Here is a 15,977-nt window from a genome sequence, read left to right as displayed (position 1 = left end):
AAAATTCAGCATATAAGTAGTTCTGTGTCAAAAATTGAGCTCAATCCATCAACGCAAACCATAGTTTCAACATCTCAAACTTGGCCATTTTGTATGAAAATCGGCGTTTGTCCACAGTGTATATTTGAATAGAAATTCTACAGGGTGTTAGGTTCCTGAGTGCAAACTTTTTAAAGGGTGATAGAGGACCGTAAATGGTGAAAAAAATTGTTCTTCGCATATGGTGAAATCTCAACCGTTACGTAGTTATTGAACTCCCCATGTTTTTGACTCTTATTGCCTTAATTTGCTATAACTTTAAAATGGTCAAACTTATCGCAGTTTTTTTTACCCTTATTCGAAAGATTATTGAATTTTCTATCAAATGGCATCTTTGAACTGATTGGTTTAGTTAAATAACTAAGTTTTCTAGAGAAAATAGCCTAAAAGTTGTGTGTTTTCATTTGTTTTTGTCAATTACCTTTGAAAAATGCGTAATAATTTAAAATTCTTTCTTTGGCAAAGTTGTGACCCCTGTTTTACTCTACAATTCGTTCTTTGACATCAAACTTCTATCTCTTATCGTTTTCTTGCAATTTCGATTTAAACGTCGCATTTCAGATCATACAATTGTAATCGTCATGGTAAGCACTTTTTTGGGTCCTGTGCCGCACATTTAAATCAAAATTGCAAGAAAACGATAAGAGTTAGAAGTTTGGCGTCAAAGAACGAATTGAAGAGTGGAATAGGGGACACAATTTTGCCAAAGAGAGAATTTTAATTTATTACGCATGTTTCAAAGATAATTGGTATAAACAAATTAAAACACACTATTTTTAGCTATTTAGCTCTAGAAAACTTAGTTATTTAACTAAACCAATCGATTCTAAGATGCCATTTGATAGAAAATTCAATATTCTTTCGAATAAGAGTAAAAAACTGCGATAAGTTTGACCATTTTAAAGTTATAGCCAGTTAAGGCAATAAGAGTAAAAAACATGGGGATTTCAATAACTACGTAATGGTTGACATTTGACCATATGTGTAGAACAATTTTTTTCACCATTTATGGTCCTCTATCACCCTTTAAAAAGTTTGCACTCAGGAACCTAACACCCTGTATATCTGGCTATCCATCCAGGAACACTGTCTGGGGATTCCACTAGGAATTGGCATTGGGATATACCATCAATAATTTCTGCTGTAGATTTCGTCCCAGTGCCGTGCACAGCAAGCGTGCTTACCACTGATTATAGTAGGCATCAGTCATAGCAAGCCATATTCATAAAAATTGACCCTGAACTGTCAATTGTCAATTAGCATCCAACCGTTTCGCATCGAATTCCAGGATTCTTCCACTTGCGATCGATCCACCTGGTGAACGTCGTTTTGAACCATGCTGTGCGCGCCAAACATTGCGTCAACATCATGAAGCCGCTGCATCTAAATTCCAGCATGTTCTATTCGGCGGCACGTTACCTTTGTGGAAACCTTCCGCAGAATCACCCTGTACGAGACGACGACCGAGAGTCGCGAACCAGCGCACAAAGCGAAGAAAGCGAAGCGGAAAAAGAAACGTCAAAATCATCCGGTTGGACTGTGGAAGTTGAGCTGCTTTCGGGGAGTTGTTGATGTTTACAAACGCGTAAATTAAAAAGCATAAACATGGATTCCGCACCGCAAGAGCTCTCATTAGTGGAAATTCGAAATTTTATGCTGCGAAATAACTGCAAAGTGACAAATCACGCATTGGTGAAGCATTTTCGTGCATTTCTGACCAATAAAGAAACCCAAGGTAAGTGTGACTCATCCATCGTACGAAAAAAACTGTTTTGCTTCGCTGTCGGCCACTTGTTGCTTCGAGGTGATTGTTTTTGCTTGGATTAGCAAATTTGGATGAGTTTGTCACCTGATATTGAGTGGCCGACAGTCTTTCTACAATTAAAAACGTCATCCAAATGATGTGCTATTTTTTTCATTTCAGATGAAGCAAGGAAACTTTTTAAAAGTTACGTTAATACTCTGGCTTCGATCAAGAACGACGGGCCGGAAAAGTTCCTTATTTTGCGCAAAAAGTACATCGATGAGTGTCCAAGTGAAGATGCCGTGATTCTGAATGTTCCAATGAGCCCGGGCTCCCGATCGTTAACAGCGGTTCCATCAGATAGTGAGAATTCTCCCTTCAAAAACCCACCTCCGTATCGTCCTCCTCCGGAAGTGCTTGATCAGGTGAATCCGTACCAGTACCAGGGAAGTCCCCGTGGAAGTATTGCTCTATCGCGGAAGAATAGCTCAGACACCGGTCGAAGTGGTTCCGAGTACAGTTTTGGCAGTGAGTTTACCGGTAGTGAAAGAAAGATTGGTTCGTCCGTGGTTAGAAGTGATAGCGGTGAATCCCGCCTGCGTTCCGATCTGTCCAGAAAGCAAAGTTTAGAACTGTATCGTTTAGATAGCCAGGAAGAGCCTGCTCCGGCGATTCCACCGCGGAAGCGTACAAGCATTGACCAAACCGGTGGCCAATTGCGACAATTTTCGATCGAAGAAAAAGTGATTGAATCCGCGAAAAATGTTCCCCTGACCGCGAGTGACACTGTTGAGCGTGAGTCGAACAAGGAGAACTTAGAACAGCAAATAGGGGCCGAGGGGATAGTGGATGGTGATGACGGCAAAACTGCAAGCATTGCCAATACCGAACTGCAGCAGCAGCAAGAAGAAAACAAATTGAGTGTTAAGGAGAAGATGATGAAATTTAACCGCTTTGCCTCTGAGGAAGAAGCAAAAGTGCCTTCGCCACTAGGAAAGAAGAAGCCCGAGAAGGTAAGTGGAATAATTTATATCTGTGGGAACGTTCATCGATAATAGTGCACAGTACATCCTAAATTAGACTAACACACTATTTTTGGTACGCCTAAACAGTGTGATCAAAGTGCACTGAAGATCCTAACTCGATCAGACGTGATCCTGGGCTACAATCACACTTTTAAAGTTTGTGCACACTATTGCGTCAGTTCAATTTGGGGTGCATTCAGCAATATCTGTTTAAAAATATGTACATAGGGGAAATTACCTATTCTCGGCCGTTTTGTTCTCTTCGTCTTCGGGGTTTTTTGAAACCTATTGAACTCAGAGTTGGTCTCAAATCCTTCCCAACTGAGTTAAACTATATGGCCAAGTTTCAGGCAATTTGGTTGACAAAAACCCCCATGACGAAGAGAACAAACCTGCCGATAATACGCATTGTCACCCTATATAGATATCCATAATATAGGTTGATGAACACGAGATGCGTTGCGATCAATAAATAAATTCATCACGGCATTTATGAAGAATTTTCCACATGAAGTAGATCTGGTTCGTTGTCGACCGGCCGTCGATGAATCCGGCGTAGTAACATCCTACTAACTCATTCGTTTTAGGTGACAGACAAGGATAGAACTTTTTTATTCTTACCTGCTTAACATAATTTATAGCTTTACTGTCCGCTAGGGCATTACATGAGCGATTTCTATTGACTATTGACAGCTGCATTTACACTGTGTACAACGCCTAAATGTGTTCTAGTCTACTATATCAAACTGGTTGACTTTGTGTTTTCGGAGCTTTTCGGAGTGTTGTTTGGAACAATTCCTGGAGGACTCCTTATGGAATCCCTGAGTAAACTCCTGAAGAAACTGTTTGGAAAATGTTTGAAAGAATCCATGAAAGACTTTCTTAAGCAACACCCTCAAAACATCCCTGGAAAAACTCCGAGAGACAGTTCCTGAAAAAATCAGTGGATAACTTCTTGAAGGGTTTGTTGGAGAAAAACGAAAGATTCACAAGCCCAAATTCTGAAGGAAATCCTTTACACAAGGGGTAATCTTGAAGGAATTGAATCCTGAATAAATCCGTGGATTACCTCCGAATAGATTTCTTGGTGATAATTGTGACAGAATTCCTGGAGGACTTCTTGAAGAATTTCCTGCCTCCCGCATGAATTCCTCTAGAATTATCCTAAAGAGATTCAATGAAAATCGTTGGAGGAATTCCTCTAGAAATCCTTGAAGTATTTCAAAAACGTCTTTAGGCAATCCTGTAGAAATTTTGGGATGCATCCCTGGAAAAGATAATGGAAGGATTTCTGAAATTTCCGAATAAATTATTGAATAGATCCCTAGAAGAATTTCGGAAGGAATCACTAGAGGAACTACAAGAAAAAGGAAGGAATTCCTACAGATATGATTGGAGGATGCCCTACAGAAATCCCTAGAGAAATTTCCGAAGAAATTTCTTTAAGTATATCTGGAGGAATTCCAGGAGGAATCAATGAAGAAAATCCTTGATGAACTCCCGCAGCAATACTTGGAAGAATTCCTGGTGAAATCTATGGATGATTTCCTGGCAGAGACCCTGGAGGAATTCCCTTGAGAAATTTCTGGAGGAATCCCTAGAGCAATTCTGGGAGGAAACTCTGGAGAAATTTCTGATGAAATCTTTTGAGAAAGCCTGCAGGAACTTCCGGACAACTTCCTGGTGGCATCCCTGGAGCAATTCCTGAAGAAATTCATGGAGGAATCGCTGTAGAAATCTCAGGAGGAATTCATGGATGGGGGAATTCCTGGAGAAATTCGTGGAGGAATCCCTTGAAAAATTCCTGGATAAAATTCAGGAAGAATTCCTGAAGAAATCCCAGGAGGAATTTCTGAGGGAATTCCAGGAGCAGTTTCTGTGGAAATCTTAGGAGGAAGTACTGAAGAAATCTCAGAAGGAATTCTCGTAGAAACCGTGAGGTAATCCCTGCAGCAGTCCCTGAAGAAATCTCTGAACGAATGGTCGGAGAAACCCCAGTGTTCGGCAATGAACACAAGTAATTTAGGCGAAGCACTGGACTGTACTTGGCTATGGCACAGTAGTAGAGAAATGGGGGTTCGGATAGGAAGGGAAATTCACTGGTTCACTTTCACTGCTTTATTTCTCTCACTACTAACTATTTACACCTTGGATTGTTTCACTTCGCGATGTTCAAGCCTCGCGAACGCTTGTCACTATTTCACTTGTAATTTCAAACTGACTCGCTACACGGTAAAAAATCTGCACTGTGATATAAACTGATTGGCACTTAAATTCGCACTACTGTTCAATCAGTTTGTTATCAATTACATATCATTTGACAAAGAACAACCAATGCCTCTTCAATTTTAATGTAACTTCACATCAATTCGTTGTTGACAATGTTTTGATTCCAAAACTAAAATTAAAAAAAAAAAATGTGTACAGCCGCACCCAGATTCGATACCAGGGTCCAGGACCTTTAGAGTCACGATCAACTATTTTACCACTACACTGCTTCACATCTGTTAGAGAGGTGCGAATCGAAGCGAAGCACATTCTACCGCCTGTCATCTATGTTTACTTTCATGCCCAAAACAGTCATTACCTGAGACGAGACCAGACAACTGGCTTCTTATTGATCTTCTTTCCTTCCAAAATGTTTGTTGTTTATTTACGTTTCGCTCCGATCGTCGTTTGGGCTAGTGCTGCCAAACATTTTATGTTGCTTCAAGATTCAAGTTTTTTACGGATGAAACATGAATGAGAAATGCCCATAAATTTTGTCATGAGTTTGAAGGGACGGGCAAATGAAGGAAACTTCCATAATTGATTATCTATAGCGTGTATGTAAATCAAAACTAATGAAGGATTAGTTCTAAATGACATTTGTAAACATAATTCTTTGGAAAAAATACCTTAACGCTAAAGCTAGATTTTCTTCAAAATTGATCACGTATCACGATTTTCATACAAAATAGTCACCGTTGAGATGCTGTAACTCTGCTTCCTGGTGAAAGATTAGGCTTAAATTTTGACGAGAAGAAACGTCTTCGGTTTTGACAACACAACACAACAATCGAATTCAAAATAGGACCACTCCCAAATTCATCATCTAAAAGAAGCGAGGAGGCACCGATTCATTGCCTTCTTCTGGTGTTATTATAAGTGCTCAATTCTAACAAAAATACAAAAAAAAAATAGTGAACAAAACAAACCGCGCTACAATCTTTCATTTTGAATAGGATTGAATTTATAAAGCAACCCCCCGACCAGTTGAAACAATCTCCGTAATAACAGTTTTTGAAAGTTGATTTTTTTGTTAAATTTTCAATACATTTAATTAATTATTACGAATGAAAAAATTAATTCTCTTTTATTATTATACTACACTTTTACCATAATGAAAATGTATGCGGGCCGAATTTTCAATCGCTTTTGACAACACTGTCCACACGCGGTCGGGAACGGTCGGATGATTTTTGCTTTTTTTCTAATAGCATGAAATCAACCAATCAGCAGCTGGTCCGTTTTGGCCCCATATCGAGCTACACGAAAAGAAATCCAATGATTTTATTCATGTGTCCAGACTTATACTCCCTTCTGAGAGTTCATTTTGTTACCTATTAGGGTAGCATATATTCATAATATACCCCACACATATTTTCAAAAAGTTTTACCAGTGAAATTGATTTATGAAATCATATAGTTAAAATCTATAACCTTTCGCACATACTCCGCATATGGGAATGAATTTCAGCCACCAATGAACTTTGTTCGGACAGGGAAGGGAAACGATTTTGATAGCAGCTAACACGCAGCTTCAAAGCTGAAATATATTAAATTTAATCAGTTGCGTCCAATGATATGTATTATTACCTTACATTTTCGTTTTCTTCTTTGTTGAGTCTTGTCCGAACTGATTTCTTATGTGTTTGCACGTACTGTCCTAGATTTATTAAATTCATTTCAATTTAGCTCTCTTTTTTGTCAGACTACACTTACTTGCATGTAACTGGTATTTGCGTGGACTACTGATTAAGAGTAAACTAACTGCCGTACTACTTATAACCGTACTAATAGTTTTAGCTAGAATAGGTTTAGGAGTAAGTTTTAAATAGCACGTAAGAAAAATGCATGTTTTAGAAATTCACCTAGGTTTTACAATTCAGTTTGGTTTCTGACTCTCACGGCTGTTTACGAATAGTTATTATAATAAATTCATTCAGTAGTTACATCCATAAATTAACGAAATTCACTTAGTGTTAACTTCACATGCAAAGCAGGTCTATAGTTCTTGTCGATTTTTCTCGGTTTATGCTGCATATGACACTTCACCACGCTGTCTGCTGGCCTGACGTCTATGCTGATACGGCTGTCATCTGTGGTGGTACTGAACTCACTCAGCTGCCGAGCGAATATGCCCAGTGGTTTCGCAACATACCCCCGCCCGTGTAGTTCCGGACCGTCCAGATGTCCGAAGGTCCAGAAGCGCCAGCTTGACTGCGGGCCGACTTACTAAACCGTTCTTTGTTTGCACAACTGCACGCCGAACTTGTCCATCTGCTGCCGTAGTCACATCCACAATCCGACCTCGTAACCAACCGTTCCGCTTACCCTCATCTATGACAAGTACAAGATCCCCTGGTTCTAACGGCTTGACTGACTCGAACCACTTAGTACGTCTCGCGATGGTTGGCAAGTATTCACGAATCCATCGACGCCAAAACTGATCTACCAAGAACTGCGCCAAACGCCAACTGTCACGTAAACTGCTTCCGACAGTATTCAACGAACTGGCTGGTTGATTGACACCCTTGGTTCCGTAAAGAAGAAAGTGGTTCGGCGTTAAGGCCTCCTGTTCTGAAGACTCCAGTGGAATGTAGGTCAATGGCCTGGAGTTGACAACCGACTCTGCTTCTATGATGACTGTCTGTAGAACTTCGTCGCTTGGAGAATGTGGGTGATCTGCTATCGCTGTCATTGCTGTCTTTACTGAGCGCACCATGCGCTCCCACGATCCGCCCATATGCGGAGCCGAGGGCGGGTTGAAATCCCATCTGGTTGCTGAATTGGTGAAAGTCGTCGCACAGTCTTCGTGGATATCCTGGATCTGCTTCGACAAAAGGTTGCTGGCTCCCACAAAGTTTGTTCCGTTGTCGCTGTAGAAGACATCGGGAGAACCGCGCCGAGATACGAAACGCCTTATTGCCATTATGCACGATTGGGTAGACAGACTGTGCACCAACTCTACATGAACGGCACGAATCGCTAGACACGTGAACAGTGCCACCCATCTTTTCTCCAAACTGCGTCCGCGTTTGACCTGAATCGGCCCGAAATAGTCCACTCCGGTGTGCGTAAATGGACGAACGCATCCAGTAACTCGTGCCTCTGGTAGTGGTGCCATAGTAGGTGGTTGTGGGACAGCTTTCTTGACGCGACACAGCATACACTGCCTCGACACCTGACGGACTAAGTTTCGCAAACTTGGTATCCAAAACCGCTGACGTATCTCGTTGCAAACTGTCTCTCCATTTCCATGTAGAAATCGTCGATGATAATCGTCAACAACAAGGTACGTTACATGATGCTTCTTCTGTAGTGGAATCGGGTACTTCGCATCTGCAGAAATCGCTGGGGCTGCGCTGAGTCTACTGTTCATTCTGATGACACCGGTTTCGTCGATAAAGGGGGACAGTCGATACAGAGGGCTGGACTTTGGAATTGATACCGGGCAATCGAGTTCCGATAAGTTGCGTTGTAAAACAGCATACTCGTCTGGATACGTTTCAGTTTGTACCTGTCGCCACAGGAGATTTTCGGCATCATACAAATCCTTCTGTGTCAAACGGTTTGGTTTGGACGCCTTTTCCCCTTTGAATCGTCGTACTGCCTGCAGAACGGTAGCTGTAGTCCTCAGTAGTCGGTTCCAATTAGAGAATCTGGAGACGTCGATGAGCGGTTGCAGGATAGTGCTGTGAAACAGGAAAGTTGCGCGTAGCTCGATGTCTGTCTCCACTTTACGAGAAGGCTCTACTGGCCACTGCTCTGGTGGTCTGAATAGGAACTCTGGTGCTTTATACCATGGATTCTCCGGGTCAAAACTTGGTCCGTCCTTCCACTTAGTAGCCGCATCCGCCGCGTTCAGTCTGGAAGGCACGTAATGCCACTCATCAACGCTGGTTGTCGTGAGAATCTCTCCCACACGAAATGCCACAAACTGATGATAACGTCGGCTATCGGATCGTAACCAACACAGTACAGTAGATGAATCAGACCAAAGATAGCGCTTAGTGATCTGGATGTCCAGCGAAGTCAGGACCGAGTCTAGCAACCTTGTTCCTATCATCGCTGATTGGAGCTCAAGACGAGGCACAGAAAGTGGTTTTAAGGGAGCAACCTTCGTTTTGGCTGCAACAAGCGCACATCGGGTTTCTCCGTTATCGACAATACGAAGATAGAGGACTGCTGCACAAGCAACTTCACTCGCATCAACGAACAAATGAGCTTCCACATTTTCGATTGTGGAAGGATCGACACCTCTGAAGAAACAGCGCGGCACTGCTACTTCCTCCAGCCGCTGCATGTACTGACACCAACTAATCCACCTTTCCTGTAGCTCCTCTGGAATCGCTTCATCCCAATCCGTACCGGATCTCCAAATCTGCTGCATGAGAATTTTTCCGTGTACGACAAAGTGGGAAATCAATCCCAGCGGATCAAACAAGGACATTACAGTACGCAGAACTTGACGTTTGGTGGGCATCGTCGAACTAGTAACCAGCGTTCTGATCTCTTCGTTGATACTGCTCAAATCGAAGGTGAAAATGTCCTCGGCGGGTTTCCAGACTAGACCCAGTACACGTTCGGACTCTGAAGACTTATCCAGATTCATTGAAACTTCCTGTGGTGCACCGCGTTCGCCAATTCTCTCAAGAACTTCAGTTGAGTTGGAGCAGAAATTGCGAATTTCAAATCCTGCCTGGGAGTGGATGTATTTTACCTCGTTGATCAGTGTCACAGCTTCTTCTTCCGTATCCACACTGTCCAGAAAATCGTCCACGTAGTGGTTGTCTGTCACTGCTTTAGCAGCCCTGGGAGAAGTTTTGGCAAACTGTTTCGCATTTTCATTCTTCACAAACTGCGCCAAGCTGGGAGAACATGTAGCCCCGAAGGTGGCAACGTCCATCACATAGATCTGCGGTGGCGATTCTGGAAGTGGTCTGAACAGGAAACGTTGTGACTGTCTGTCCTCATCACGGATGCGGATCTGATGAAACATCTCCTTTATATCGCCAACAATGGCAATGTTCCTCTGTCTGAAGCGTAGTAGAACTGACATCAGTGCCACTAGAAGGTCTGGACCTTTAAGCAGCATGTCATTGAACGATACTCCTCCAGCTCTGGCTTTGGCATCCCATATCAGTCTCACCTTGGCCGGCTTTTTCGGATTCTGTACAACGCCCAGTGGTAGATACCAGACTCTAGATGGTTCCGTAGACTGCAGCTCCTCAGGTGTAATTCGATGAGCATATCCCTTGGTCTCATAGTCTGCAATCTGCTCTTTCACCTTCTCTTCAAGTATTGGATCCTTACTCAACCGTTTTTCCAAAGCGTTCAGCCGTCTCACTGCCATTGGGTAACTGTCCGGGAAACTGATGTGATCGAACCTCCATAATAGTCCCGTTTCGAAAGCACCGTTCACCCGTCGAGTTGTTGCTTCCATGATTTCCCGCGCTCGTGTGTCTTCTTTGGGTTCTGGTTTTACTGTAACACTTGATTCCTCAACTGCGAAAAATTGTTTCATCCACTGATGTAGTTCTCTATTTCCAAGTTCGCCGTCCAAATGGAGATTCAGCTGTTCTATGACTGCACTACTATCCGAGCTCTTCCCGAAGATACACCAACCGAGGCGTGTTTTTGTAGCAACTGGCTCGTTGTCTTTTCCCTCTCGTAGACGCAGCGAAGTTAGCAGTCGGACATGTTCGATTCCGATGATGATACCAGGGGCAGCATCCGCATAACTACGAACTGGCAAACCTTTTAGGTGATGGTAGGAACGCTGCAACTCATCGTAGCACATAGTCTGTCTCGGCAGCCGAAGAGCCTGTACTGTTCGGACGTTGTGGAGTTTAAACTTCTTGCCTTCACCGCTGATGACAATACTGATTCGTTGCGATTCCTTCTCCTCTCTCGATATATTTCCAGTCCAACTTAAACAGAAGCCGTCCGTAGGACCGTGAATACCCAGCGCCTTCGCGATGCCGGATTCAAGAAGCGTAGAGGAAGACCCGTCATCCAAGAAAGCGTAGGTTTTGACCTGCTGACCGTTACCGTGGATGGTTACCGGTATATACCGGAACAGCGAGTATGTCATCGAATTGTGTAGATTGTTGTGCACTACAGTTTTTGGATCCACGGTGGATTGTGAAGCTTCAGCCACTTCGGTGTTTCCCAGCGGACGACTTGCAAAGGAGTGCAGAAGTTTATGGTGAAATGTTTTGCACCCATCTACGCCGCATTCTTTCCTAGCACGACAGGGCCATCGACGATGAGGCACAAGACAACTGCGGCACAAGTTCTTCAGTTTCACAGCTTTCCATCTACCGTCAATGTCAAGTGCCTTAAACTGCATACAATCTGCTATCTCGTGACTTGGTTTGTCGCAATACAGACATGTCCTATTCGCTGATTCCTTCAGCTGTTTGCCTACGTTGACTGACGACGACTTTCTTTCCTGTTGGTCCTCTGTATGAACGTACAGCTTCGGTTTCTCCTTTCCAATTTTACTCGGTTTGGAACTAGTTGCGAGGCTATCGATGGGAAGCGTAACATCCGAGGCCATCACTACTATCTCGGACATGAATGCGCTAAATGCCGCCAGGTTGACATAAGCGCATCTACTTTTGTGGTACGACCACTGCATTTTAAGCTGAGGGGGCAATTTCTCAACTAACTCGTGGAGTAAAGAGGGATTCCACAAATGATCAGCTAAATTTGCGATTGTCATGTGATCCACAACATTCTGAACCGCTAGACCAAATGTGATCTGTGATTGCAAATTATCGGACTTTGGAGAAGGAACTGCGCGTAACTTCTGAAGAAGAGAGTGGATCAATACTTCTGGCCGCCCATATAACCTTCGCAATATGTCAATCACGAATGGCACCGACTGTGGCATCAACAACCGACTCTTTACTGCTTCTAGCGCGTTACCTTTCAAGCAACGTTGTAAACGCGCTAAGTTCTCCGAATCGCTAAACCCGCAGGCCTCCGTAGAGTTGCAGAATGAGCTATAGAATAATGGCCAATCCTGTGGGTCACCAGAGAAATTTGGGAGTTCTCGGGGCATCACTTGTCTCGCTGCCAGTTGTTCGTTGGATGGTCCCCGTCGTACTGTTGCTGCTCGTTGTTGAGGTTGGCCTACCGAAGGGGTACTGTAATCTGCAGAATTTGGCATCTCGACCTGAGTTGGTGCAACGCTGACTGGGGGTGGCACAGGGTGATTGAAACCTGCCGGAACTCGCCTGCTGTTGACGAACATCGATGCAGCTTGCGTTGGAACTGCCGATGTAGGCCCATACACACCATCGCCACCAGCGCCGATGCTGATAGGGTTACTGTTCATCCACGTTGAACTGCAAGCGGAAGTCAGCACAGCACTCACTATGGGAATCGACGAAACAGGATATTGCAAAGGATGCGGGTGTACTCCAGCGAAAGAGGATGCTGATGGCCCGGGTTGATTCTGACCCAACGGTAGCACTGGTACATAACCGTTACCAGAATCAAACGGGTTGCTTGCCGTAGAATTTCCCACCACAATTGTCCCAACCCCAACTGAAGTCGCAACTGTATTATTGCCACACCCTAACGTACCTCTACTGGTGATTGGAACATTATACGATGTAGAGACTGACTCGAAAGGTAGCACGTTAAACGACTGGTGGGGGTAACTGATCGACGGGGGAGCACTTTTATTTTTCAGTGGAGCAGACGTTGGTCGCGTTGAAATGAAGGAGCTTATTCCCACCGGGGAATCGTATTGGGTCAACGATGTACTTACCGGTGGCTCCAGAATTGCTATTTGCTTACGTGAAACAAATTTACCGGTATCCAGCAGTTCAGGAATAACACTTCCATCCGTGGGTCCGGTTCTTCCGAAATCATCCGTAGAATTCGGCGTGGAAGTCGACGTTGGAGTAGGGGCAATTATCACCGGAATATTTCCAGTATTTGCTGTCGCGAGCCCTGGTGTGGTCGTGGCTGGTGCTGTTACGGAGATAGATGCCGGAATCGTCGACTGCTGAGCTGCTTCCGGAACTACGGCCGATGGCGAAATGTTGCTGGATTGCGCTACTGTCACTTGTTGTGATGCGCCGACTTCCTGTCCACTAAGCCACGACTGTACCTTCTCACGACTAGCTCGACTGCTCAGTCCCGATCTCCTACTGACTCCATCCTCCGCACCATCTGCTTCCGCGAGAAGTAAAGCATACTTCTGCTTTAGAAAATTCTCCTCCTCTTCGGCGATTTTCTTTCTCGCAGCCACCTGAGCTGCCTCCTCTTCCAGAATCCTCATCCTGATTACCTTTTGCTCCTCCAGCATTCTCAGACTGAGTTCTATACGGGATGAACGACGACTTGCTGACGAACGACCAACTGACGAATGGCAAACGGAGCCTTCCACCTGCGGGCGACATCGATCGCACTTCCAGGTTCGATTCGGATCTGCGATTGAATCCGTTACTCCCGCACAGCCAAAGTGCATCCATGTCTCGCAAGTGTCACATCCGACGAGGTTATCCACTGTGTCCGGCCGGTCGCATTTGGCACAGTGTTTTCCATTTCTGCTATCCATGATCCGGCAGAAAATCTTTGAAGATTGTTCGGACAGGGAAGGGAAACGATTTTGATAGCAGCTAACACGCAGCTTCAAAGCTGAAATATATTAAATTTAATCAGTTGCGTCCAATGATATGTATTATTACCTTACATTTTCGTTTTCTTCTTTGTTGAGTCTTGTCCGAACTGATTTCTTATGTGTTTGCACGTACTGTCCTAGATTTATTAAATTCATTTCAATTTAGCTCTCTTTTTTGTCAGACTACACTTACTTGCATGTAACTGGTATTTGCGTGGACTACTGATTAAGAGTAAACTAACTGCCGTACTACTTATAACCGTACTAATAGTTTTAGCTAGAATAGGTTTAGGAGTAAGTTTTAAATAGCACGTAAGAAAAATGCATGTTTTAGAAATTCACCTAGGTTTTACAATTCAGTTTGGTTTCTGACTCTCACGGCTGTTTACGAATAGTTATTATAATAAATTCATTCAGTAGTTACATCCATAAATTAACGAAATTCACTTAGTGTTAACTTCACATGCAAAGCAGGTCTATAGTTCTTGTCGATTTTTCTCGGTTTATGCTGCATATGACACTTCACCACGCTGTCTGCTGGCCTGACGTCTATGCTGATACGGCTGTCATCTGTGGTGGTACTGAACTCACTCAGCTGCCGAGCGAATATGCCCAGTGGTTTCGCAACAAACTTTGTTTTGATTCCAAAAGCAAAATGGCTAAGCACGTGAGCTTCTGCAAAACGAAAAGGTGAGAAAATACTTACAAATAACGTTTTAAGTCTCTTATTGAAATATGTTCTTATATATCCTTAGGTAGCGTCAGATCGTTGCGAACCGGAAAGTGTGATGCCAATCCCGTTGCTAACGAAGAATTTCATCTAGGAAACCCGCAGAGATGGCCGAGATTGGCCACGGAGAGTCCATCGAATCCAAGATCAAAGCTTTTTATAGCAATGGCAAACTATATTTAAAAGGTAATTTATTACTTTATACGACGTTGGTGTATTGGATTGCTTATGCTGCATGTTTCTATTAACATTCTTTCAGGCACTCCCGAAGAAACTCCAATAATTCCCCAATAAACTCAATGATAATTTTGTGGAGAAAATGCTATGCCGACTAGGACTAGGAGCAAGGACCGGAGGATTAGCGCAAATTTCTTTTCATGTTTATTTCTTGTTAAACTCAATAATGGTCTCGATAATGGTAGTATGCTAATAAATACATCTGTGATTAGTGATTTTAAACATTTTTTAATTTTAAGGGATTGATACGAGCTGAAAAAATCTAAATAATTCATACAACCGAAGCAAATACAAATCATTTAAAACGATTCATAATGCTTAAAAGTCTTTATAATGAAATCTATATCGCTCACACATATTTTTGAAATGTGAAAAGTTCATCCAGCAGTATGTGTGTCAAATATAAGTCGTATTACTAAAGACTAATTGCAAAAATCTATATACACTGACACATACAACCAATATGGATAATTTTATCAGTGTACCTATTGACTGGTCTCGTTTCAGCGTGGAATATTCTACGCGCGCGTAGAACCCACGCGACGCGTGTGGAACAAACCATCATCACGCTACCTGCAGGGTGACGACGACGAGAGTCGATGATGACGATGATGACGGTTGCGGCGGTGCGGTTCGCTGCTGCACTCACGGCAGGATCTCACGGCACTCACTCTCTCGCTGCTGCTCGTTGATGTTTCGTCGGCTGGAGTGAGTGCGCGTGCTTCGTCACGATGATCGATGATGGTTCCGATGCAATGGTTGGTGGTCGCGCAGCTTACCATGCTGCTGCCGTCATTTGGAGCGTATGTTCGCGAACACCCAGGATGAATCCCGAAAGCAATCTCAAAAGTTATAATTAAAGATCCCTCTTATCAATTGATGAAGGAAGTCTTGGATTAATTCTTAGAGGACTTCCTGAAACAATTCCAGGAGGTTTGATCCTGGAATAATCATAGAAGAAATTTACGAGTGAATGCCTGGAGGAATTCTTGGAAGATTTCATGGAAACCGCACGAGGAATCCCAGAAGCACTGCTTACTTACTTTCAGTCCTGAGCACCCACGGTGGTGCAGAGGGCTGAATTGAAAGATCCCCATCCAGAGCGATTGCCAGCCATCGCCTGGACCTGTGGCCAGGTCAAATTTCTGTCGCCTTCCCGTATTTCCTTATTTCACGATTTATTTGGCCAAACTGTTATTGTTCACTGTGTTGCACAATTCTGGCGGCACGGTCACTCCTTCAGACGCTGTAGTGATCGGCAAGATGGTCCTCATTTCCTCTGGGTCTGCCTCTGCT

At 43.6% G+C, this 15,977-nt stretch overlaps 2 protein-coding genes across 3 annotated transcripts in view; one reads left to right on the top strand and one right to left on the bottom strand.

Annotated features, from left to right (window-relative positions):
• The first annotated feature begins 1,547 nt into the window (after positions 1-1,547).
• LOC109415153 (uncharacterized) overlaps positions 1,548-15,977 on the top strand; it is a 232,980-nt gene continuing 218,550 nt past the window's right edge. Inside the window, exons 1-2 of one of the 2 annotated variants that reach the window (XM_062851957.1) lie at positions 1,548-1,774; positions 1,964-2,796. In XM_062851957.1, coding sequence (XP_062707941.1) covers positions 1,645-1,774; positions 1,964-2,796 — 963 coding nt within the window. In that variant the 5' untranslated portion in view covers positions 1,548-1,644. The remainder of the gene's footprint in view (positions 1,775-1,963; positions 2,797-15,977) is intronic. The other variant, XM_062851958.1, reaches the window with a different exon arrangement.
• LOC134288148 (uncharacterized) lies at positions 6,708-14,344 on the bottom strand. Its single transcript, XM_062851956.1, has 4 exons — positions 14,057-14,344; positions 6,942-13,991; positions 6,793-6,876; positions 6,708-6,736 (listed from the first exon to the last, which is right to left on the bottom strand). Exon 2 carries the CDS (start codon positions 13,649-13,651, stop codon positions 7,187-7,189), a length of 6,465 nt encoding a protein of 2,154 aa, XP_062707940.1. The 5' UTR covers positions 13,652-13,991; positions 14,057-14,344; the 3' UTR covers positions 6,708-6,736; positions 6,793-6,876; positions 6,942-7,186.

This window comes from Aedes albopictus, chromosome 2, assembly GCF_035046485.1.
Source record: "Aedes albopictus strain Foshan chromosome 2, AalbF5, whole genome shotgun sequence".
Lineage (NCBI taxonomy): Eukaryota > Metazoa > Arthropoda > Insecta > Diptera > Culicidae > Aedes > Aedes albopictus.
Note: the sequence above shows the minus strand (reverse complement) of the source record. Positions and strands in the feature narration are given on the sequence as shown.